Below are 27,244 nucleotides of genomic sequence, written 5' to 3' on the forward strand. Positions count from 1 at the left end.
GCCTGGAAAATGTGTGACCATGGGAACCCTGATGACAGTTGAGGAGATAACATTTGAGAAGTGATACCTATGATCAGAACAGTCACTCCTATGACTCTCACTCACATTGAGTCACTTTTTAGTCAATTAAATTATGAAAATAAACCACTCCTCGTATTTTTGGGGACCCCTTGGAGTTCCCTCAAGGACGTTTGAGGGCCCCCGGTTGAGAACCACTGCTGAGACAAGCATCAACAGCAACGAAGTCTCATTTACTGTGAAATTGTTGTCCTGAATGTGTCCTTAGTGCTCTCCAAGACAAAATCTGACTCACAGACAGTGAAGGGAACATAAAAGACACAAAATTCATGCTTAGAAACGTCTGAAAAACAGCTAAAACACAGACTGTCATGGAGCAGTGTTGCCTTGCTATTCCACGTACGTCCATGAGAAGGAGACAACGAGTTATTCCAAACACACGTGGCGTGGGTGGAACGGGGGGAGGATGGGATAGTAGAGGAGTAGAAATACTACAAAGCATTTCACTGTTTTTCAGAACGGCTTGTTTCGTTGACTGTTTATTTTGTTATTGGGTATTTCAGACTGTCTGATAGTAAGCCGTAGGAATGGTGCTGACTAAGAAGACGCTGATGGAGGAATGAAGCACAGTGCAAGTCAGGGCAATGGGGGGATTTAGAGGTGCTAAATGGCAGCAGATGTATGCTTTTAATACATGCAGGGCTGCTGAATGGAATACACACAAGGAAGGGTTTAGTCAAGGTGAATTGCTAGTAGAGCATGTGGATGTGTGTGTGTGTGTGTGTGTGTTACAGGCTGCATTTGGCGAGCCATGCTGACTTACAGTGCACAGCAGCTGAGGAGCCCTGAGAGCTATCAGGCTGGGAGCTTGTGCTGGACTGCGCCTTAAGCGAGCTGTTGTCTAAGCTCTTTCCTGATAACATGCGCACACACAGAGAATGACAGCAAACACACACATATGAATGCAAAGAGAGACCTGAAATGTCACAGTGTGGAATGATGGTGTGAGATGACATGAGGTGGAGGCAGATAAATACGAGATGATAAACCCAGTCAACCTTTTCTCGCTCTGAGAAATCACAGCTACTTTTCACTCAGAGTCCTCTGTCGCCAGATCTCATTGAAAAAGAAAAAAAAAGGGAGCATTTTCCTCGTTATCCCTCCCTTAATGGCTCCATTACAGGCGGATTTACAACAGTAGCTGCCGCTGCATGTGAGGTTTTTCACTGAGACTTTAATGGAAGTCTTGCCAGTGAGCAGAGGATGGATGATGACAACGGTGATGGCCATGATAATGAGAGAGAGCTGGATGTTACTCATTACCGCTTGTCTGTTCAATCAGCTGGCACAGAGGGGAAACGCAACACGTTAACACTCACTGACAAATTGAAGGAAAGAAAGAGTCCCTGCAGGAAAAAATGAATGGCACAAGAGTTGCGCGAGAGAGAACAGTTTTGTGCCACCAAATTCACAGACCAACACAAACATTTGCTTCAACAAATGTAAATTTTCCTCCTCTAAGAAACCAGATATGCAGCACGGCCCACACTGTTTGACTGACAGCTGATCCCTCGGAAGTCCAGTGCTGAAACATCCCAGCAATTAGCACTTAATTCCACAGATGTCACAAAAAGAACAACTTCAGGATTAGCAATTTAACAGCAAGCAATGCTACAAATGTTAACTGATGTAATAAATTACCACCTACACAACGAAACTGCAGATTAACGAGTCACAACAAGCGGCCCTCAGAAAACTCTCTGTAACATATTCTCTACTATAAAAGTTTTGAGAGTAACAGAGCAGATATGTGTTCAGATGCTCCGAGAGCCTGCACAGGTGTTGGGTTACAAACCAGCTGTCGAGCACTCGCTGACCTGACAAGATCCTACAAAGGCCGACATGACATGAACTATTCCACTAACCACACACGGCTCCCCTTCCTCCCGCACTCACCTGGCCCTTGTAGTTTTCTCTGGTGCTAAGCGTGCTATCTGCGGGTTCGTATCTTAAGAGTCTTAAAACTGCTGTGTGAGACTAATACTATCCAAGGGTGGCGCTAGCAGAGCGGTGTGTTTTTAACGCCTCTCTGGGCACTCCGTCTCTGTTTCCTGCCACCAGGGCTAAATATAGACGCCTCCCCCTTTAGCCCCGACCCCCCTCCCAAGGTGCCCTTGCCCTCTCCTGCCAGAGGGGTGGGGTGGTAGGGCTCCAATTTGGGACCTTGGAAGGAAAGGATATGTGTAGGGGGTGCATACCTTTCACTGTGTACACAGGGAAAGTACAGTAGAGCCCGGGGCTATAAGGGTGACGCAATGCTCCCTCGGGGTACCCTACTCCCGTAAAGGGTGAATTTTATAATTCATTTTAACCCTCCGGTCACCCTCGGATGGAAAACGTCCTTTTCAGTCATTTTTCAGTTTGTATTTTTTGATAACTTTGGCTGTGTTCCTGCATATAGCATGACATTTGGTCAGAAACCTTATTTTTGGTGATATTTTGAAATTTTAAAGCTGCTCCTAAATCAGGCCTAAAATACACAAATGGCAACCTTTTACAACACCTCGCCCCCTCAGACGAAAACCGTCCCCATTGAAACCCATTAAAAAGACATTTTTTGATTCCCCTTCAATTTACATAAAAAATGTCTGGCAGTCAGGTTAGTTAGAGAGACCCAAGAATGGTAAAAACAAAACAAAACAAACAAATAAAAAACAAACAGATGGGGCCAATTTCCATTTTTGGGGCCCTGCTGTCTTTTCAATACAATTTCTGGTTTGGCACTTGAAGCACTATAAGCCCCTAACAGGGAGGGCAAATGCAGAGTAGATCAAAAAATGGTCTTGCTGTGCTCATAAGGATGTGACAGTGTGGTCTGTATCAAAATATTACAATATTAGTTTGTGTGTGTGTGTACATGGACTCAAAATACACAATGTCAAGTTAGGGGATCAAAATGGAAGTTTTTACTAAAATCCAGCTGAATCATACATTTTCTCCTGCTTCCCCAGCAGAGCAAACACACACTAAATAATAAGCAGTAAAATTGCCTGAAATTTTCTCCTATTTTTTTTTTTTTAAAGTAGAAAAAAATATTAATATTTAATATTTTTATGGTTGTTTTTAAACAAGGATGAAAAATGTCCTGAAGGGGACAGGTGTCAGTGTTTACTGAAAAATTGAAACTGCACAAAAAATAATAATTCATCAAAATTGGTGCTGTTATTAATCATTCACATATCCCAGACTGTGATAACACGAAAAAAAAATTCCATCCAACATTTATTATATAGAAAGTAATTCATAATTCATGTTTTTTTCCATAAAAGTAACAGTGACTTCATGTAAAGAAAATGGCATATAAAGGGTTAAAAATCCTCAAAATGAATAAATATTTGATATGTATAATCTGAGTAGCAGTTGGTTAAAAGATTTAAGCCAAAAAAAGGTAGAAAAAAAAATTAATGTTTAATAATTTTATGGTTGTTTTTCAACAAGGATGAAAAACGTCCTGAAGGGGACAGGTATGATTTTTTATAAGGGGGACCGAACGGTTAAACAAGTAGCGGTGTAAACTTTTATGAATCAGATGTTTTACGATATTCCCATCCAGGAGGCATGTTAGGTGAATGGGATTACATTTTTACTGGACAGTGTGCAGATACATAGACGACTCACTGCTCCTCTATGAATGACTTCAGAATAGTGTTGCAGTGCTGCACATAGAGATGGGCACAAGTAATATCTTTCAAGATCAAGTGATCACATAAATTACCTGAGAAGGGATCAATGCCTTGTGTAAACATATCTTTTTCTAGAACACATCTCAAAGAGGATGGCAGCAGCAATAACAATGCACAGCACTATGTCTGATTCATATTGCCCTTTTCAATCTTAACAGTCACAACTAACAAAACCCTGTAACAAATAAGCATGAAATAATAGGCCTAATATTAACACAAAGACGTCATCTCAACAAAAAATAGGCATCACACCACAATGGTGTTAGCATCAGATGAGAGACAGAACACTGTGCACCCCACAGCTTCACCACCAGGTGAGGGAGACCCAGTGTGCCTCTGACAGCTTGACAGCGGTTGTGACACTTAATAGTTTGTCATGTTTAAAAGCTCCAGCAGTCACTAAGTACAGTGATCTGTGTCTTGTTTTATGTGCATTTGAGTGATAAGTAATTTCAAAATGTACCTGCTCTGTGCTGCAGGAAAGGGGCCAGGTTTAAGATCAGTCCCACTGTGGAAAACACACTCTAAACAATCAAGACTACACAGTGAATCAACATCACTTCCATCAAAGTAGTTTAATTTTTTAACATTGTTTGTTTTCCGTTCACATGTCTTTTTAATTTCCAAGTTTGTTGCCTCACAGTAAGAGGGTGCCCCGTTCACATGCGGCTCGTATGCATGTTCTCCCCGTGTCAGCGTGGGTTTCCTCCAGGTACTCCAGCTTCCTCCCACAGTCCAAAGACATGCAGGTGAATTGGTGACTCTAAATTGTCCGTAGGTGTGAATGTGAGTGTGAATGGTTGTCTGTCTCTATGTGTCAGCCCTGTGATAGTCTGGTGACCTGTCCAGGGTGCACCCTGCCTCTCGCCCAGTGTCAGCTGGGATAGGCTCCAGCACCCCCGCGACCCCCAACAGGATAAGCGGTTACAGAAAATGGATGAATTTCCAAGTTTTCCATGGTTGCCATTGGCTGAGATGGTGAAAACGTGTGCAAATATGCAAAGAGCAGTGGTTCCTAACTGGTCCAGCCACGGAGTCCAGATTTTTCCTTAGTCATTAGTTAGAGATCCACACAGTTTAATACATTCAGTGTCATACTTGCGTTTGGACATGTCCTCAAGCTAGTTTGCTGTCTCTGTCTTGCTCAACAGCAGGAAACCACACTTCAAAATAAAAGCTTTGTGCTGGAAATTCACTGCACTTAAAAATAAAGTGTGATTTTTACAAACTTGACACGTTCACGAGTCACTTGTGCTCCATTCAGAATGGACTCGTGACCCACTTTTGGACCGCCACCCACCAATTGGGAACCACTGGCATAGAGCGTTTTCCTAAGTATTTAAATCATTTTTTTAGTCTGAACTCCATCCTCTCAGGGCTTTAAATTTAACACTTTGTTTTTAAAGTACCTCAGTAACCTTTTCACTGAACAAGATTTACAAACTATAACTTTGTACTTGAGTCCTTCTCGATAATTTTAGTCCTCTTTCCAACACGCTTCATTTTTCTTACAGACCTACATGATGGCTCTGCCATGGTTGCTTGAGGATTTGTGACATAGCAGCAAAGCCTCTGTAGGGAGGAAGAGGAGGACATGGAACTGCACATTCTGTTCTGTATGCCCGGCACCGAAACGATACATTCATGACCCGATTTACGCATTGTACTCGGCTTAGATGTGGAGAACAGGGGTGTCTGAGTGTTAGGTGCACACACACACACACACAAAATCACACTTTACGCAAACACAGATTCAGTCACACACACACACACACACACACACACACACACACACACACACAGCGGACACAAAAGCACTTTACGTGTAGTTACGTGCTGATTTGTGTGACATGTGCACGACTGAGACGGTCATTTTACAATCCCAGCCACAAGCAACACTACTCTGCAAGCTGACACCTCGCACAGGCATGTTGTTATTCCAGAGGTGTGTGTTTCTCAGTATTAAGATTTCAGCCAAATGGCAACACTTTTGAGAAAGCCAGACCTCAACGGCATTACAAGGCCTCTTAGATTTCACAGCCGCCCCAAAAAAACCTCACACACACACACACACACACACACACACACACACACAAACAGTCTTTTCAAAAAACCAGCAGAAGGAAGCAATACAGCCAGGCTCCATGAGGGGTCAGTAAGAGGTCAGCTATCAGCCGGTTGACTGCTTCATGACTAACTTTACTATAAGTCTCTTCTACACAATCCATACCACACATGTGTACGTATAACTTTTATTTTCAAACTAAGAGTAAAACTCAATTAAAACATCTCTATTTTGGTGTTCACATGGTGACTGAATAAAAACAAAGCCATTTTTTGTTCCTTTTCACACCTAAAAGCTTTTACAAATGGCCAAGAATCACCATGACACAAAAGTTCACCCTGTCAAAAAATAAAAACACATCTCAGAGACAGAGCAAAAAACCTCCAATAAGCCAAAACGAAGACAACGCCAGTCACAAGAGAGAGAGAGTTTTAACAGTTGGCATCAAAATGCATCGGCACCCTGAGGCTCTTCAAACTGCCGTCTAGTAAACAAGAAGCTCATGCAAAGCAGAGCGCCAGTTGTAAGAGGACTTGTTGTGCCCTCTGTGTTGTCAGAACATTTAATGGTAATCATTAACCATAAAAAAAATGTCCAATTTCATAAATACAAGCTCATTCAGGTACAAGAATTATGTCACTGACAACTTGTGAGGAGAATCTAAGAATCCTTTTCCACATGTGTAACTTCAGAGTAGGAGCAGAACTTGTTGCAATCCACCATCACAAAACCTGAAAACTTAACAAGCTCTACTGAAAAAGGGCTGCACAATTATGGCTAAAATAATAACCATGATAAGTTTGATTAATACTGACAGCGTTTATTGGATCCATATATTTGGCCGAATGAAATGTGACTGCATTGGTTATTTCCATCTTTTTTTTAAACCTGGATGGATATGTATCCACCAACCTGTATGACTGGACCACGTGGGAATTTAATTTGAAAGGACAGACACAGGAAGTGTCCACGCTCAGCAGTCAGACAGGAGTCAGGTTAATTTCCAGGGTGGGTACCTGCGGTTATTCCACAGGCTAGTTAATAACATGTCGGGCAGGAAATCCAAAGTGTGGGATCATTTTGAGAAGGTGAAGGACGAACCCAAGGTGATATGTAAACTCATCTTCATTGGTCGACTACAAACATGACGTATCATCTGAAACATGGAAGTAGCTACATGCCCATTAGCCCACAGCGTCATTAACAGGCGGCTCGCTCAGTGTGTGACGTGCACTTGTAGATAAAATATAGGCCTATATTAATGAAGGTTCATTAGTACAGTTTGTATTTCTCTGTAATGTAGCACAGTGTTAACAATGTTACTGATACTATTCTTTCTCACACCTTCAACTCAAACCACCAGAAAATATCATTTAATAATTAATTAACATCGTAAACATGCGGGCGACTAGTCGACTAATGGCCCTAAATGATGACTGTTGGTTGACGATACAAATTCTTAGTCAGGGGCAGGCCTAACCACTGTATTTTTTAGATTTATTACACACAGTGTGCTGTTATGGATGTCTGAGCTGACACTGGAAAAGGTCAGGGATGTAGTGAGGTAATGTTAACAATGTTATTCTTCTCGGCCTTCATGTATTCATCATACTGCAAATTGTGGTGCTTTTTTCAGGTGGTTTAACAAGTTGTGCTTCTTTGTGTTGCAGACACAAATCTCACGCACTCTTTGGATGTGATTTGTTCTCTCTAAATCCGAAATACTTCCAGACAATGGATGATGATAGATAATGAACAGATGATTTTCATTACGTCCGTCTGCAGTTGCAACAGTCACGACAGCTTTTTTTTTAGGAATAGCTTGATGTGTTATGCAGCAGCGTTTTTTATGATCCCAGCATGCATTTTAAGCGTCAATATTGCAGTCACTCATGGTTAATATTCGATTAATTGTGCAGCCCTACTGAGAGGCAGTCGACCAAATCTCCTCTACTTTCTGGGCGTGCTATCTGCTGAATGTCATACACTTGTTTTTAATGTTTCTAGTGTTCCAAAAAATGACTTGTCCTCCTCATGTGATCTTTATGATCACGAGAGGCACATCGTGGTGGAATTCTGCCGTTACCCACGTTCTTTGTAGACTGGCTGCAGCAACAAACAATTACATCAGTACAGTGGAAATGTCAAGGGATGCTGCAAAATTTGCTCACAGAAGCATTCTGACCTTTCACTTGCAGCAAAGGGTCAATACATGACTTTTCTGAGCTTCGGAATTTGTCGTGTTGTTAGTTCTTGTGTCTCTGCGGTCTTACCTTTCACGTCTTCATCCTCCACGGTGGTGTTGCTGCTGTCTGATGATTCCTGGAGATCAGAGACAGACAGTGAGTTTGGGTTCAGCGCACACATATGTGCTAAATACACATGAGGACACACATCACGACACTTGTTGTACACAGTCAGATCACAGGCCAGTAGGGGGCGTTTTCCTGTGTTGTTATGTCAAGTCCTCACAAAACCAAAAGTGGTTACAGAGCACCAAATATGTCCAATTAATGTGACTACATTCATAAACAGATGTCAAACAAGGACAGAAACACAGTCTTGTTAAAGTGTTAATGTGTCACCATCATCCGGCCTCTGCGAATATAAAGTCAAACCATGCAGCAAACCATCAGCCCAGAAGCCCAATAATCCACAGCAGTCATTCTATATTTGACTTTTTTTACCCTTGACCTGAAACCTCTTTTGTCTTCTTCTACTCCAGGCAGCTTCATTCTCTGTGTGTGTGTGTGCATCACATTCACACCATGTGGACAAGTGACGTCTTTCCTCCGCAGGGTGCTCTCGTCTCTTGCCGAAACTGACAGAAACTCAATGGGATGTGCTCCATCCATCTATTCCAACAGTGGGGGCAGGTGGAGGGGGTTCTCACAGGGCAATAAGTTGTCATCTTAAGCATGGCTTCAGATCGTGCCATCTATCCATCTACCTCTCTGTCTGCCTGGCTGTGTCTCTCATCTCGGGCTTTCGCCAGAGGAGAAGTTAGCTTCAGATTTCCAATTAGCAGATTAAATGGGCCTAAATTCCCCTGCATGTAGAGGAGAGTTGAGAGACTCGGTGACCTCATTAGAAGTACACGCGTGCACGAACAGCATAGCAAGCACAAAGCGCAAAAGTGGTTTCATAGCCTTCTAAAGAGCAGCTGGTGACCTGAGGAGAGGAAGAACAAGGGAATAGAAAAACTGTATGTGTGTGTATATGTGTGTGTGTGTGTGTGTGTGTGTGTGTGAGGGAGAGAACTGTGGCATCCTCACATATTAGAAATATCATTATAAGTGTGATCGCACCTACAGTTTGTTTTCTTTGGTCTGAATCACAGAGAGAAGTTTTCTTTCTGACATTTAGCATTTTATTCATTTCATTGCATCGAAGGCTTGTAAATGTTACCTACCAAAATACGATACTTATTTGTGCATGTTGCTGTAATTAACCCTCACTGTTGTTCAGTCTATATTTGTTTCTCAGTCCATAAACTAAAGTATTTCACCCATTTAATCATGACTCGAGGCATCCCCTCTGTTTGTTCTGCAATGCCAGGATGTCCACGCATCACAGAGGCAGCTTTACTGTTTTATAAAACCTCATGTTTTGGGTCCTTTCCTGTACAAAAGTGTCGATATGGGCGCACGCAGGTCAAATTCATCATACTCACATGACCAGACGGACCAAACAAGGGAAGCAAGTGTTCTAGATGTTGAATGTGTAGAGTTTCAGGGGATAAATTAAGTATAATAACACTGACTGTCTTTTATTAGTTTGTAATCACCTGAAACTACATATGTAGCGGGTCCTCCAACACAGAGTCTGCCATGTTGTCTCTACAGTAGCCCAGAACGGACAAATCGCAAAACGCTAGCTCTAGATAGGTTCATTCATGTTTCTGCATCGGCCACCATAGTCTTCCTATACGCTAGGCACACGGGAGAAGTTTCAGAAATATGCATACACATTCTTTTCGTCAGTTCTATAAAGCCGCATGATTACGTTCTATAACTCTCGTCGCTGTGAAACAGGGCGTACATGCATGAGCCTAATTTTCACGCTAGCACAGTTCGATATTAATGGATGTAGAAATGGTCTTCAACATCTGTTTGCACATCAACTGTTGTACCATCTACTGTACCAATCATTAGACCTGTCAATGACAAATTACAGCAGAGAAAGTGGTTGTTCACTAACGCTGTCACATCTGTGAGGTTCTCAAATGCTGCAAGAGCGGCTATCATTACGCATCGCTGTGGACATTTGTAGCGCCCCTTCACAAATTCATCACATTTCCTCAAACCATCGTCACGGTAAAATCTTGGTCATCATTATTGTTACAGATCAGAGGGAAGACCAATAGCCCCTTTTACACGGCCAGATTTTCGGTGAATGTTGGGCCGTTTTGCCGGCAAGCTGCGAGCGTTTATACACACAGAGGCGGATTGGCGAGTTGATCCGAGGTGCCCAATTTTCCGCCTCATAGGGTAGTCATATTGGCGGAACCCTTTTAGTTTAAACAGACCGAGGTGGCCCTCCGCAATGGGAGGGGCTGTTGATGACTTGTAGGAGGAGCTGTTGATGATGCCGCACGTGCGAGCCATTGGCGGTGGATAAACAGGAAACAGCTGATAGCAGGAATTAGCGAGCAGCTAGTAGCAAGAGGGAAACGCAAACCTGACAGACACTGTAAAGATGAGCAACTGGGGAGACAAGGAATTGCGTGCCCTTCTTGCCCTCGCAAACGAAGAGGCCATTAACCGTCAGATGACGGGAACAGTGAAGGACGGGCCAATTTTCGAGAGAATTGCAGAAGGCCTGACCAGCTGTGGCTTCCCTCCCACGCCACTGTTTACGTCACACGCTGAGCTACATGTTTTGTTACTTGCTCACGCCCCCATTGCCCCGAAAAAGGTGCATTCTGTATAAACAAAAGTAGGCAGGCGGCATTTTGCTGCATTCCCCGATTTTGTTTTTAAACTGCCAATGCTGAAAGAAGACTGATTAGGCTTTCCGGGGAGGAGGTGATGGCTCAAATGTTAATAAAAGAATGATATGATAATCACTCATAAATGATTTAAAAAGAAGTTCTTAAAAGTGTCTTTGTGGACATTTTACAGAGCGATGTGCAGCCTGAAATAACAACATAAAAACAATGTTATCTGTCTCTCAACTTACATTCAGTCTCCTCCTTATCACATCACCAGTAGCTATCTCAGCTAAAACTAAGTGTACGTGTGTGAGGGGTGCACGTTCTCCCTTTATAAATACCATTTTACCTGTGGAAGAAGGTGTGTGTGCATGTTTCTTGTGACATCTGGCCCCTAGTGTGAAAACACAAAACTGCAATGAAGCAGAATTCTTCCGTGACACTTTCAGTGCCTTCCTGTGTTGCCTCCCTTCAAACTTCCCAAGTCCTGCTGTTGTTCACAATGCAAAGCCAAGCACTTCCCTCTGACCCAAAATCTACTGGAAAGGTCACTCTGTTGTGATGCAAAACTGGGATGTGGCTTCAGGAAAAAAAAAGTTACGTTACTGTTCCCCTTCAGCTGTGCGCATCACAACTCAGCAAACACAGTGGCACACACACACGCACAGACACGGATAATAAATGCTTGGTCATACCTGATGAAGGGATCTGACTGCAAAGTCATGCAGGTTCATGCACATCCTCTAAACACCTACAGACCCACACACATTCACACTAACTGTAGCAACAACATTTAGGAGGCTGCGTGATAGGGTACAAACCAAAGATCAATAACGACAACGATACAGAAATTAGGGATGCACCGATACCGATGTTCAAAATAACTACAGCCAATAGCTGATACCAACTCTGAGGGTTTTTTGTTGCTGCTGCTCTTGTTTATTTTGTTTTTGTTTTTGTTGTTATTTATTCCCCCTTTTTGTGCCAGGGAAATAAAGACACATCCATGGCAAAAAAATTACTAAACTGAACAATTACCTTTGAATAAGCACAAACTCAATCAAAAAATAACTTTTTCATGATATGTAAACTCATCTTCATTGGTCGACTACAAATATGACGTATCATCTGAAACAAGGAAGTAGCTACATGCCCATTAGCCCACAGCGTCATTAACAGGCGGCTCGCTCAGTGTGTGACGTGCACTTGGAGATAAAATATAGACCTATATTAATAAAGGTTCATTAGTACGGTTTTGTATTTCTCTGTAATGTAGCACAGTGTTAACAATGTTACTGATACTATTCTTTCTCACACCTTCAACTCAAACCACCAAAATATATAATTAAATAATTAAATTAATATCATAAACATGCGGGCGACTAGTCAACTAATGGCCCTAAATGACGACTGGTGGTTGACGAGGATAACTCTTAGTCGGGGGCAGGCGTACTTTATACTAAACATTTCATTATTCCCTCTTTAAAGATTATTTTTTATTGGCTTTTTTGCCTTTATTGACAGGACAGAAGGTGAAATGGAGAGACAGAGAGAGAGAGTGGGGACTGACATGCAGCAAGGGGCCATGAGCTGGATTCGAGCCCGCGGCCGCTGCAGCAAGGCAATACCTCTGTACATGGGGCGCTGGCACTATGCTACTGACATCCCCATAATTCCCTGTTATACTGCTGTGAAAACATCAGCAAATTCCTCCTTCAAGCAACTTATTTATTGAAATTTCTCGTCAAAGCTTCATTTTAGCAGATTACATTTAACAACATCAAGCGAACATTATAATTTATCTTCGCTCAATACTCCTTTTTACTAGCCTGGAAATCCAGACTCAAATCTAGAAAGATTTTGAGGCGGGCCCTCACCGATACACCCTTCCAACCCAAGGGGCACTAACTGAGGCATTTCAAATGTCGCCACACGCAACTGGATAGCACGATGGCCAATCAGAGCAAAAAAACAAGGTGACGTATTCATTGCACTAAGCCCCATTAGTTTGCCAACCAGTGGGGCTAACTGATATATTATGCTTTTGCCGTATCCCGTCGGCAAAACAGCAAAAACATCCTTCCTGGAAGCGAAGGCTTCTAGGGCAGTCTTCTGTTCCTCTCTCAAGGAAAAAGATAAGTGTAGTTGGCTTATAGCGTTTCTTCCAAAGCTAAACTGAATGGATGCAGTCCTTTGGCAGCTGCCATCTTGGCTGTTTACTTTTTGACTCCTACAGCGCAGTGCTGTCTTCATCATGTTACGCCCACCCAGAGCCCGCCTCTGTCAGATAGACTGATCTGATTGGTCCAATGGCGATTCACCGTGCTCTGCTCGTCGGGGCCAGATCCCCATGCAGAGCAAATTCGAATTTGCTGGGGGCGGGGCATCTGGATTTCCAGGTTACCTTTTTACCGAAGACAGCTTAAACACATCATAATTTAACCCGATGCAACCTTCACTGGCTGTTAGTTACAGTTAACGTTAACAATCTCTCCTCGACGTTTTAAACACAGAGTTGTAGTTCACAATTATCAGAGACACAAAAGGATGCGTCCCCTGATGTGTCCATAGTGAGTTGTTCCTTTTGTCCCAGAGGTGTCCCTCTCTCCATCTCTGTTCATCCCAACAACGTTTTCTATTGTCCCGGGACGATGGGAGGCTGTACGTTTGAGCCCTTCTTTTTAGCCTGCACAAAATCGAAGTGATACAACAGGAAAGCATCTGCCACAGTGAATGTCATCTTATTTTATATGGGCTGATGGCGATGTACAGCCAATAAATCGGTGCATCCCTAACAAAAAATATGTGTTTTATCTACATCTGAGCTTTCTGACAACTCCATTTTTTAATTCTATAATCTAGATTCCACACTGTGGTAAAAGGTCCTGTTTTTGCATGAATGTAAACATAAAATCATTAGCAACACTGCTCATTATGCTGCACAATGCTCTGCTTGAACAAAGGCAAGACGGGGAAAAGAAATGCACCTGGATGATACTGAGTGTTGTTATATTTTTAAGGGAAAGTTCTCTCAACGTTCGCTATCCCAATAACCACTTGTTCCATTCATAATATAAAGTAATCTATCTGAGGAGTGTAATCTAACACACACACACAGACATATGCACAAACCCATTAGTAAACCAATGCCATGGTGCGCTCACACAAATGCACGATGAGAAGAAGGATCAAAGGGCAGGAGAAGAAGAGGAAGAGGAGGAGAATGATAGAGAGGATAAAGAGTAGGTAAGGACCGGGGGATGATGTATGTATACCTTCGTCCCGTCCACTGGATTATGGATGACAGTTGTCTGAGGTTCCTGGAGGAGGAAGAAGAGGAGGAGGAGGAGGAGGAGGAGGGAAGATGGAGGACCGTGGAATAAACGAGAAAGAGGAAAGAGAGGGGAAGAGAGCGGGAGGGAAAGAAAGAGAAGAGGCTGTGACATAAAAGTTGATAGGAATGGATTAAGTGTAAAAAGAGGGAGAGGAGAGTGATATGAATGTTGGATGAAGAGAAAGTGCTTGTTAACGCTGACAAAGGAAAGAGAGAAGAATCCTTCAAACAGAGAGAAAGAGTGGGTGGATGAGCTGAAAAATGTAATCGAGAGTCAGAGACAGTACTGAAACGCAGGGTGAAGTGTCTGCCATGAGCACATCAGTACTCACACGCATTCTCGCTCTCTCACACACACAGTCTGTACACAGCCTGAGGAAAGGGGCAGCATTAAGTTGCACTCAAAACTGTGACATTTTTAAACCTTAGCTTATCCAGGCTTTTGCCGAACATGGCTGCTCTTTACTTCCGCACTGCCCCGCTGTGCATGCATAATCCTTAAGTTGCCTCCAATGCCCTACATGATGCAAATATGTGCAGAATCAAGAGAATTGTACACCAGAACAGCGAGCTCATACAATATAAATGAGCTCTGACATAGATAAACACCAGCCTCAACATCTTACAAGGCACCGGCACACCCGGCAAAAAGATGGCCCACAAGATGAAAACGGGTCATTCTGTTCCCTCACACTTGTCTCAAAAGAAAAGGCGAGCACTCCATCCTGGCAACATTTTGGGATTTCTTTCTTAAAGAAATACTGTCGGGTCTTTTGTTGGTCAGGATCGTGTGCATGGAATATGGAATTGGCTCAGTCGCTCCACGAGATTAGCCGTATAACTTTTCTCGTTATCACTTCTGCTACCAACACCCCTCTTAACCTTCTTGCTACTAAAACTAAGCTGGAACTTCCACTCATAGCACAGCATAGTCTCTTTTCTTCTTTTCATGTTGTAGTTTCTGATTTTTATGTCATTTCCGCAAAGACTTTGTTACATTTTTAGCACAATGAGTGGCTCTTTTCAAACAGTGCTGCTTGAACTTTGCAACTCACAAAGCCCAAAGTGTTGCCGTCTTGTCACTTCATACAGCTGGCACTGATTGCTGATGATTCAGAACAGAGATGGATATATTTTCTCCCCCTTTCTGCAGCTCTCCACAGTCTGCCAAAAACTGTTATTTGATGTACAGTAAATCAGAACCCAGCCCCCCCCCCCCCATATTATTTGCAGCTCTCTTCTCCCCCTACCAGGAAATGACACCTCTGTGATGACCAATCATCAGCTTTCTCCCTGGTGATGATGGCGGTGTTGTCAGGGCAACCGTCACCCGGGGCAACAGGCACCGGCGGCAACTTGGGAGAAGATGATGAGTGAGAATAAAGTACCTGGGGTTTGCAGATTAGAAGGAGGGGGCTGATGGTGTCATATCATCGACACTGACTTTACATTAACACTGCGGCTCATGCAGGGATGTTCCAGTGGTGCAGATGAGTCAAATGATTTCATTTAGAGGGCCTTTTGTTAAACGTAAATAGAGTCAAGCCACACGTATATATTCAAGTACTTGTGCACATGTAATGTAGGAATCTCAGCAGCCCACCACACTGCTTCCAGGTCAGAAAATTAAGGTCACGTAAGTGTGTCTCTCCATGACCTGGCAGCTCTGTGATGAAGGAGTTAATGTACCAAATGGCTAAACCGTAACTAGCTCAAGTCCCTAGCAACAGTATGGAGATCACAGCCGCCCTCCCACTCCCTACTCCCTTCAAGGATCAGGGGAAAAAAAGCCTCTTGTGCTTCTGCTCCATGCACACTTCCTATCAAGCGCTTTTTACAATGTGTCTGCACATGTGCAAAGAGGACTGGGGTGTACGCTAACATCACATGCATGTACACACTCACAAAAGGACAACTGTCATTTTGCCTTCTCTGCGAAAGGACTGAGAGCAGGTGGCTAGCCCTAATCACTGCACCACGCCGAGGCCAGGCTACTGCTAGTGATACAGCAACTGGTATTCCCCAACATACCAGGGTAACCACTGGGTTACATCAGTTAGTGACCCACTGACCAATAACCTAGAGTCTGTAACATATTATCATTACATGCTCAGATGGAGCTTTGTAAAGCCACTGTATGAAAGCTATATTTAGTATGCAGGAAACAAACTTGCCTGAGTCCCTCAGCTGTGTTACATGTCGAAGTAAGTGAGATCATTAGTGAGGCATCTAGGATTCAGTTGCCAGTGATTTATAATTAAGCGTGGCCTGGGTGTATAAATGGCATGATATAATGCTGCTATTTTGGCTAAATAATGCGCAGAGGAAAATAGTGTCGGAAACATTATGCTCGTACACCCTTTCAAATGTAGCTCACTGCTGGAGTACGACTGAAATGAGTCAGTTTTATGAAGATTTATCTTCTTCTACGAATGTGCCAACAGAACAGCTTCCAATGAAACCAATGTATGAATCAGGACATCGTTTATCTGCTTTAACATTTTACAAAAAGGGCTAAACGATAAGTTATCGATACTTATTTTGTTTGTGTTTAAACTGAAATGATCTCGAAATCTTTATGTAACAGTATTTACATATATAGTTTTTTATCATTCTCAGACAAGTACATTTAAACTTTGTTGTAGTTTTCTGATTCTGAATTGCTCTCATCAAATGTCAGTCTCTAGCAGTCCTGTGCTACAGAAACTGGCAGAGTTTGACCAGCTTACAGATACATTAACAAAATGTCAAAACGTCAAGCATCTGGAATAGATTCAAAAATTGCGAAGATGACCCTGAAAAGTCAAATGCAAGATACGCCAAAGTCACAAATCCACAACGAGCTCGACAAACCTGGAAAACTGTAACAGCTCAGCCATCTTGCAAAGTATTCTTTTTTATGGCTTATGTGACCAACAAAGTGGCTAAATGTCACTTTATTTTAGGTGCTTTAACTGATCCTTGTCTCTCATTAATCGCAAATATTTCTCACTAAAGCTTTGATGGTCAAAAACTTGAACTAATACTGTATGACAGTACTGTCAAATCAGATATTCAACCCAAGGCTGCACAGATGAAACAACAGCAGGGTTTCCCACACATTCATTCATTTGTAGCCGCCAGCCACGATCAAAACATCTGCCGACACAAATAGATTTTCTGTTTTTGGACTGCTGGACTGTTCATTAGGAGCGCCGGTGAAATATATATTCTGTTTGGTTATTTATTGTACAACACAGAGCGCACTCTTGGCATAAACGTAGCAGCAGAGTGTCAGGAGCATTGGAAGTGAAACTTAACATTTCATTCCACCAGGTCTGAACTGGGTCTAACTGATGCGATCGGCTCAGAACAGATCAACAGATCAGTTATCCACCCCAAACTAATGGAGAGTTCAGCCTGTGCTGCCTTCAAGGACCTGCAGAAAAGTCTGAATTTAGAGAAGGGACACTTGAATTTAAAAGGAAAAAAAAAAAGAATGTTTTTAAGTGTATCATATGTTATAAAATTAAACTACAAAATCAACTGGTCCTCAACGTGCTGTTGCAGCAACAAACCCACCACATGACTGAAGGCAGAGACACAAAGTAAAACAATTGTCACATTTTTTTGTGCATTAAACTTTTTGTTATTATTTGTCATGATATTGAGTATCATTTTTTGTTTCAAATTTTGGTATTGTGACAACATCCTACTATTAAATAGAGAAACCTCTGTCCCCCCGTCCGTCTGTCATCGTCTGTTTTCGTCATCGTCCCTCCTCACTGCTTTGACCTGTTTTTCTGAACTTGCACATAGGCTTTCATCTTGGTCATGTGCAGACAGCCACGATGCCGTTTTTGCATTTTTTCCCCACATTTCTACTGTTTATATTCGCATTTTTGTCCACTACCCATTCATACTGTGAGCACCATTAGCAGCACGAGCTGCGCATGCGTGGAGACCACTTGGAAAACACCTGCGCTCGGACCACAGTTTATGGCTGGGACATGCAATTTCCAGCACCAACACTTGCTGAAGACTAAGGTAATTATTTTATTGAACGAACGTGCGTCTGTGTCTGTGTGCGCGAGCCAGCCGTTACGTATTTTCACTTTACTGACATTAGCCTACAAACATTACAAACTAAACATTGCGCTGTGCACTTTGCACTGTTTCTTTCATTCTTTCTCCATGTTGCGTGTGTATGTGTGGACCTGTGTGCACGGCCCCGCGCACGCACGTGCCTCCGTGCCGTCAGCCAAAACTATGCTCCATGTATTTTGCCATAAAGCATGTTTCTAAATACAGTGTGCATTGTTTGTCTTACATTAATATTTATTACACAGTGCATTTACAGTGCTCTGATTTTGCATCTCCTCTAATATACTGTTTTTGATTTCTTATTCCTCTATACCAGGGGTAGGCAACCTGTGGCTCAGGAGCCACATGCGGCTCTTTAGCCCTTCTCCAGTGGCTCCCAAAAAATTATATTAAAATGAGTAAGTTATTTTTTAGTATTTTAATTTTCAGTCATCACTTTTGATTCTTACATGTTCCAGTTGTATGAATGTGTAGTCTACACACTGAATAAAAAAAAAGTTGTAGCACTTCTTCAACTGTGTGCGTCATACGTCTACGGCCTGGTGCCTTTTCCCAAAATGTGCCGAATCTCAATAGCGATGGCTCGTCTTGAGTCACTTTAGCAAGGCTAGCTATAGATTCCAAATCCAAAAAAGAAAAAGAAAGCGTCTTGGAGGAAAATAGAGAAATGCCACAAAATTTAAATACTGAAAAATCATAAATAGCCCACTGCAGAGTAGCTATATCAATGAATGCTCAATTAGATATATGAGGAATGTTTGTAGGCTAATTTGGATTAAATAGGCTGTGTTGTCGTCACGATAAGCCACAAATATATATTGCAGCTCCAGAGATTTTTTTTTTATTTTTTTTTTTTATGTGGGTCAAAAATGGCTCTTTTGATAGTAAAGGTTGCAGACCCCTGCTCCATACATAACACATCCCCGGGTATGGACTAGTTATTATAAAATGACTGGACACTGGACAACTGAAACTGGGCATAAAACTACTCATATATTTTGCATCCTTATACCTATTTTTTTCCCTTTTTAAAAATAACAGTATGTGATGGTATCATAAAACTGAAGCAAACTGACCACTTTAAAAATCTAAATTACTTATTAAATGACTGGGGTCGCTGTGAAAGACAGTTTGGCAAAAGGAAAAGAGCACATGCTTTGAAACTGTCACCTTCTGTTGTTCTTCACCCTGAATGAGTAGCGGAGCACACTGTAGATGGCTTTAGTCATGAGAAACACAGCGAGGATGCAGACTTTTGCTTTTTCTTTTTAAGTCAAAGATGAAGTTAATCCAAACTGATGACTACAGTGAACCATGAGCAGCAGGAAGAGGATTTTACCAGTATTTTTTTTGCACTGATAAAAAATTGTTGAAAGAGAAAGACGGGAAGAGGAAAATGGGTCATCATGAGTAGTGGTGTTAACAAAACGTTTCTGATGTCCAATCAATACAGTTATCCTGTGACGTCTTTAGAATAACGTACATGATGTACATGTTTGCAGTCTGAATTTATGTGCTGTCTTCAAGCACCATACAAATGCTTTTAAGGGTTGATCTTACACTTAGCTGTTAATGCTGTTGCAAACAGAATAGTGTCATGGATTGAAACCAATAGCTGTCTGACAATAAAAATCTACTGTATGATACACCTTTAAAATGGTAACACATGGTAACATAAAACCTGCAAACCTGTTTTTTTTTGGGGCTTATCTCTCCAAAACCACCAGTCAAAGGTGTACTGTTGGACGGTCTTATTCTAACAGATGTACAAATGATGTTTTTTACTGAAAGAAAACGATGAGAAATAAGTTCCCATGTCTGTAACTCACCCACGAAGGTTGGGTACTGAACTTGAACTTGCACAACTGAACAACAACGCCTTGCAGCCACATTGTGACACAGTGGCACCAGGTGAAAACCTTCCCTATATCTACACTGCAAACATATCAGCGTCTTTCACTCACCTCTTAAGCAAATCTCATTTTTACCCATGCAGCTGCCTGCACCAGCTCCGTGCAGTCTTACACGTCTCCGTTGTCAGCAGCACACTCCTTCAGAATCTCTCTTCACTTGTGCCCGGCAGCTTGGAGTTTTGAGTTATTTTTTAACACCTATATTATATTTTTGTTATTACAGAGAGAGTAAAGTAGTGAAAAAAGGGACAGTTGGTTACCAGTACTGAATTGCAGCTGGCAGTGCCAGTTGAAATGTGAAAGGTATCCAACCCTATCACTAACAGAGAGTGTAAATAAGATGAAGCCAACACACATCAAAAAGAGAAGTACAAATAATTTGGAAATCCCCCCTGAAGGTCTGATGCTGAGTAAAATTCCTGCTCGCACTACTGGACTATCCTTCCAGGTGTAAATGCACACAGATTCCCTCAATAAAAGCGCTTTGTGACCACGTGCCAGAAGCCCAAGAACACGCAGGTTTTCTCCAGCCAATAAGCCGATTTCTCTGATTTTCACACCATTAACAGAAGAGGAGGAATTAATCTCTGAAACCAGCTGGTGTGCTATTTGGCTGGAAGGACAATCTGAAGACCTTTGGACTTTGATGCTCTCGCAGCGGGGATCCGCTTCTCTACAGCGGCATACACAGGAAGAAGGGGGTAAATCGCACTGACAGCCCCGGCAGGCATTGGCTGTCTGTTCCTCTTTTGGGAAACTCTCACTGACAGAGAAAACGACATGGCAGAACAATATCAACCCGCGTGCAAGTCACATAGCATCCACACCTGCCACGTGGAAATGTTTCCTGACACCACCTGCTGGTTTAAGACCTGCCCGACCGCTGTGGGCCTCGCAGCAGCTGGGCAAAGATCGACCACAAACAACGAGACAGACAGAGAATAACAGACAAAAGTGAGAGAGAAGGGGAGTGGGGTAGGAAATAGGGGTCTTGAAGGACAGACGGGCAGTGGAATAAACGGACACACACACACACACACACACACACACACACACACACACACACAAAGGTAAGGGGGGGGAGGTAGGAGGTAAATACCAGAGCAGGTGAAGGGATGTTTCCTTTGGGGCTGGTGACTATGCTGTTTTTGGTGCTGTTTGTCTGGGGCTGTGCAGGAAAGGAGAGGAAAGGGTAGAGACACAACAAGAGTGTTAACAACAGCAAGAGGTGGCTTTGTGAGAGTGCGTCCGTGCTTGTGCGTGAATGTGTCCCTGCACTTCTGTACTTCTTTCAACGTTCTACCTTTTGTGACGTACTATTAATTAAATTTCACTTATTTCCAGTTGGAATTACAAACAAAATATGAGAAAAGGTTTAGGTATGAAAATCCTCTTGCCACCCAAATGTAGTAGAGGTTAGTGTAGTTTTGTTTGTGCTGCTTAAAGTCCTAAAAAACTACATTAAAAGAAACTATCATGCCTTTTAATGACTGTTCAGGTACACTAAATTACTGCACCAAAACAAGGAGGAGATACCACGTTGGGTGAGGCAACCCTTTACTGAACCACAACCACAGTAAGACAAAGATATGTGAATGTCTCAGTGTGGAGTCCAGTAGATGGCAGGCAGCAGCAGCAGCAGCAGCAGCAGCTGTGATTCAAAACACTAATCTGTAATTCTGAGAGGTGGCATGAGGGGGCGGGTGACATCGGTGACATCACGACGGCGTCACTGGTGACTTCCGCTGCTTACCATTTCACATTGCATTGATTCAGCGGTGCCATTTGGCCGGAATGAATCACCTTTATGAGCCTTGATTAAATGCTCCTTTGAAGGCCACACATCAAAGAGCGGCAGGTCCTTTATAGCTTAGTTCGATCATAATGATATTTGCATTAAATCTGCATTCAATTATTTGTAACCTTGTCTGGAAAATATATCAACTTGAAGTTGCTAAATGGGGCTGAGAGCTGGGTGTGGAAGTGACTCACCAAAGTGACTCAGTCTAAGAAGTCAGCTAGCCTTACATAAATCTTCATCATGTAACACTATCACATCTAAGCAATCCCTCCTGCTCAGTGATAGAGGTCATGAGAGGTCATGGGTTACTTAATGTCCTATTAAAGGTGGAGTCAGAGATTCTTTAGAAAGACTGTTGATACTTGAACAGGAGATGTTACCAGTTAGCCATTAATCATTGACCGGTTACACATGTCGGACATAGATTAATCTTGCTCTTCTTCTGTTTACTGCACTGCGCCCCACCCAGGCCTAATGGCAGCTAAGGTTACCTAGTGGTGTTGCTCAGCCACTGGTTACCGCTTGTAACGCCACCATTCTGTCCACTAGAGGTGTGTCATATCATCTCATCCATGATAATACCAGTATACTTTTTAATATATGAAGAATTCTAGGGCTGTCCCGAATACCATTTTTTAACATTCGGACCTTCGGCAGAATTTAAAACGAATATTCGAATATAGTGGAGGCGGACTCCGTTTTTTTTTTTTTTTTGGGACCTAATTGTATTGCGGAGTTTTGCACAGCGGCGACCGGATCTTTGCTCTCAAACCACAAAAAAATGTGATGGCACAACAGTCTCCTTCAGTACATTATTCTATGCTTTCTTTTGATTTTCACATTGGCTAGTCATCCTGTTTCATTTGTCTTCTGATTAAATCGGAACCGTTGAAACAAGTTGTAGGAAGCCTCTGCAAGTAATTGGTTGCTGGCAGACACACTGTGCTGCAATAAAATGGTTAATCAGCAGTGCCGTGCACTGTAGAGCCGATGCGCTGCTGGTTCTGCCGGCCTGAATAGAATATAATGTCTATAGCCTTACTGTTGTGTACAGCCTTATAGACTGAGCTGAGTAGTGATGTGCGGGTTGACCCGTAACCCGCGGGACCTGCAAATGGACCTGCGGGTTGGGCAGCAGTGATCGTCTGTTAACTCGGTCTGTAAATGATATTTTGACATTATTGGCTATTACTGTCATGGCATCCGAAGGTACTGATGCGTTGAGCAGGTGACAGTCCGCAGTCGTTTTCAAAACACACTTGTGTCACGCACTCCAGAAGAAACTTGTTGAAACTTTAAACAATAATTTATTGTACAAAACGTGAGAAACAAATGTTGACAAAAACGGTTCCATAATTCATATTAAATTCAAAAGATAACGAAAAAACAGCTACAAGTTAGAGGGAATAGTGATAAAGTGGTAAAACTTGGCACTGATCCACAGCCTCAGACGGATGTGCTCAAGCGTGCCGTGCGCACAAGCTCCATTGGTAGGCTATACTATATTTGCACATTTTTAACAATGTAAAAAATAATAATAAAATAAAATAAAAAAATGAATATCGAATACCTACCCATAGAAACAAATATTCGAATATCCGAATATTTGGGTACAGCCACTAAAGAATTCGCAACCTGATACACGCAATATTTCAACTTGTTAACATATTGACGTCATACTGTTACCCATGGCAACAACTAGCATGGCTGAAAGTGAAATTATTACCGACTCCACGGTGGTTCCAAAAGAGAAGCAGCTTCAGTAGTGTGGAATAAACTGTGGCGTCCTGAATGTTTTATGAACAGCCCCGGACTTCTCAGACTCTTTTAGTGACTTATTGCTCAGAGGGAACTCATTGAGCGGCTCCTCTGGCAGCAGCACTGCGTCATACAGACTCTACATTCACTGAATGTAGAGTCTGTATATAGAGACTAGCTCCCGCCTAACCTGGCTGATGCGCAGTGCAGTGTCCAAGGCTCGCGTCAGCAAACGAGTGAAGACTGGACAGTGGGCACAATATGTTGACGCAGCCAGCTGGCTTTCGGTCTGTGAGCTAAGCTAATAAGCTAGCTTGTAGTTAGCGTCAGCTCGGTTGTGACCATTCTTTTTTTGTTTCCAATTTACAGAGCCAGGGCTGTGTATGAACACCAGATTTTTTTTTTTTTAATGGACAGAACAGACAGCTAGTGAGCCGCAAGAAGATATTTGCTGAAATTAACAAAAGGTGTACTAGATTAGAATCAGACTGCACCTTTAAACCTTAACGTGGTGTGAATGTTTCAAAAAGTGGGAAGAAATCTGTCAAAGAGGTGAGACACTTCCACCTAACTCCAATTCTCATTTTATGCTATTTAAAAAATCAAAGATCTTTAGAAGGAAGCACAAGATTAAATGAATGTCAGATGATTTACTTCTAAGCTACGCCGTCTGACACAGGATGGAGAGGATGTCAAGTATAGGTGTGTGTTTATGGATGTACATGCGTACCATAGTGTGAATGCTGTAAGCCATAGGGCTTACTCAAGAGAGTAGAGGAGACAAGAAGAAGTGAGCTTATACGTCAGCACACACAAGTGCAAAGAGACAACACAATGCAAACACACACAAAGCAGCCATGAAAATAAAAGCTGGTGTAAGCTGACAATAAGCTGACATATACACACACACACTGAGCTCACACACATCCTTGCCCAGACACCCACACTCACACACACATTAAAACCATCAAAAGCCGTCATCAGTGATCACTCCGCTGCCTCTTTGGAGCAACAGGAAATGTATTCCTCATCAAAGTAACGATTAGCGGGTGAGATGTCTCAGTCAGAGCTTGTTTGCAGCATCAGCTCAGGGTCTTAGCTTCTGCATCATGTGTGTCTGTGGCGAGAAAACCCCTTACGTTCCTCAATGGCATGATGACAGCAGTCCTGAGCAACGGTTTGCTTGTGGTGGAGACAACTACTGAAGTCAAATATCTACTGTGTACCACCACTTGCATATCAGAGGATAAATGTTAAGAAGAGATTGCACATCTTCACAATTATGAGGTTAAACAGAGGAAGGAGAAAGTGGGTATTCACAGGTGGTTCTCCAGGTGGGTAAAGACAGCAGTGTGCAGGGAGAATGAAGGAGGAAGAGGTGCGGAACAGATGATGGTGTGTGGAAGAAAGTAACATGCCAGGTTTGATGAAAAAAAAAAAAGTGACTAAGGGAGGAAAAGAGGGAAACAACTCAGGGGTCAGATTTTTTCAGTTCACTTACCTGAATTCAAATAAAATTGCTGTTTCATTTTACATTTTGAGTAAAGACTCTGCATTCAGTGCTTCGGGATGGGAGCAAGAACAAGTATGCCCCCGCCTACCCAAACTTTTTCCCCCTACATTTTGTTTGAAGCATGAGCATGTCTTGTAGGACCGCAGAGTTCTGCATCACAACTACAAGCACACGCACTGCCTCTCCTTTAAAAGTGTGCCCCTGACAGATCTGGAGCAGCATCCCTGGAGTAACTCTGATGGAACTGAAACATCCTGCTTCTATTATGCTTTCAGAGTCATAACAGGTTTAGAGTCATGGCAGTGCACTCTGCAAGGGCCGGAGCTGTGACTCCTCCTTGGCACTGACATACAATGACTTTCTGTATATGTTATTTTCTGTCAGTTTCTGTCAGCCCTAACAAGGTGCTGCTGTTGTTGCCAACATGTAAAATTGGACCAATTTGATTGGTGATATATCAGGATTGGCTGATATTTGCCTTGTTGACTGCCATCGACCTATCTGCAAATAAGATGGCATTGGCCGATGGCAGTGGCCAATGTTTTTCTGTTGTGTCACATCAAGATTTTCCCTGGGACGCCTCCGGGACAAAAAGACCCTGTTAACTCACCACCAACGCATCAGGAGACGCACCCTGTTTGTTCCCTGATAATGCAACATGGTGAACAACAAATCTGTGTTGGTATCAGCAGGAGGAGAGCTAGTTAGCGTTAGCTGTTAGCAGCTGGTGGCCAGAACTAAAAGCTAACAGAAATTGCATTGAGATGTTGCGTTCAAGCTCTATCCAGTAAAAATAAGTATCGGGAGAATGTAAATGATGTGTTTATCTCATAAAATTTAGGTTTTGGCTTGAACTTGAAAATTTGTAGGCCGACCCGGAAGTTAGCAGGACCCTGGTTCCCTCGTCAAAAGCAGATGGTATTTTTCTATTGGATTTTGGATTATTGAGAAAATAACCTCTGTGGCAAACAAAAGTTTATGACATTTACGTGTTTTTTTCAGCAAGACAATCTTCTCAAATGACACTTTTATGATTTTTGAAGTGTAAATGCAATCAGCAGAAGTAAAAAGCCAATGTTAGGCAATAAACGACCTACATTGCAGTTGCATGACCTAACGTCGCCACCACAACGAGGCTGTAAAGCCGTGTTCGGTGTGATGACAGTCTGTAGTCTCATTTAGCAACTTATTAGCTAACTGCCTACTTTACGACACTTAAAGGCTTCAAAAAATTCATAAACGGGGTATTCTCTTAAGCTTGTGTTAACCACAGACATTATTTCAGGCATCTAACCAAAAACTAGGCCTGCAGTCTCCTGGTCGACTAGTCGATTATTTGGTCGCTATGCTCTCATCCGACCAAATTCTCATTAGTTGAATAATCGCCATGTTACTTTCATAAGGAGAAAAGTGCTACGTCAACAGCTGTCCAGGATTAATCCATTATTTTCTGCGGCAGGGGGGACAGGCTAAGTTACCTGTGAAAATGGGGGTGTTTTCAAAACCCACCCTTTGTTGACAGAAAGTTGAACTCGCCCACCCTACGCTCAGCGTCACGGTGACGCAGACCTCCTGTCTGTTTCTGTAAGCTGAATCCATTTCCCTCAGTGGAAATGAAGCTTGTATTTACTTGCACTTCACAGATAAGAAACAATAAATTGTGAGGACAATAAAGCCTCCACTAAAATAGCATTTTAAGTCTTGTGTGTGATTTATCCTGGCTTCATATGAGCGGAGGAAATGTCGTCGCTAGGCTAATTTATACAATGTAAAATGCCATAGGCTGGTGCTAAAAACGTTAGCATGTTGTATTTGCTTGGAAAAAGTGTTTAGTATAATACAGCTGTTTTGTTGGTGAATGTTGTGAGTTGTAATGGAGCCACATTGAGTGCCGTTACCTTTGTTACATGTTGCTGTTGTCCCTGGTTTTATATGAGAAGAGGAAAAGATCGCTAGATGCTAGGCTAATTTATACAATGTAAAACGCCATAGGCTTGTGCTAATAACGTTAGCATGTGGGTGGAAATGTGTCCAGATAAAGACTGTGTTTGTCTGTCAGTTCTGCGATTTATAGTGAAGCCAA

At 42.5% G+C, this 27,244-nt stretch overlaps 1 protein-coding gene across 23 annotated transcripts in view; it reads right to left on the reverse strand.

Moving 5' to 3' along the window:
• The window catches only part of camk2b1 (calcium/calmodulin-dependent protein kinase (CaM kinase) II beta 1), a 130,155-nt gene that overhangs the window by 12,927 nt on the left and 89,984 nt on the right, over nt 1-27,244 (reverse strand). For 8 of the 23 annotated variants that reach the window (XM_049578507.1, XM_049578505.1, XM_049578506.1 and 5 more), the window contains 3 exons: nt 21,189-21,257; nt 14,035-14,079; nt 8,100-8,148 (listed from right to left, as the gene is read on the reverse strand). In XM_049578507.1, coding sequence (XP_049434464.1) covers nt 8,100-8,148; nt 14,035-14,079; nt 21,189-21,257 — 163 coding nt within the window. The remainder of the gene's footprint in view (nt 1-8,099; nt 8,149-14,034; nt 14,080-21,188; nt 21,258-27,244) is intronic. The other 15 variants (XM_049578510.1, XM_049578525.1, XM_049578523.1 and 12 more) reach the window with 3 other exon arrangements.

This window comes from Epinephelus fuscoguttatus, linkage group LG6 (assembly GCF_011397635.1).
Source record: "Epinephelus fuscoguttatus linkage group LG6, E.fuscoguttatus.final_Chr_v1".
NCBI classification, from domain to species: Eukaryota; Metazoa; Chordata; class Actinopteri; order Perciformes; family Serranidae; genus Epinephelus; species Epinephelus fuscoguttatus.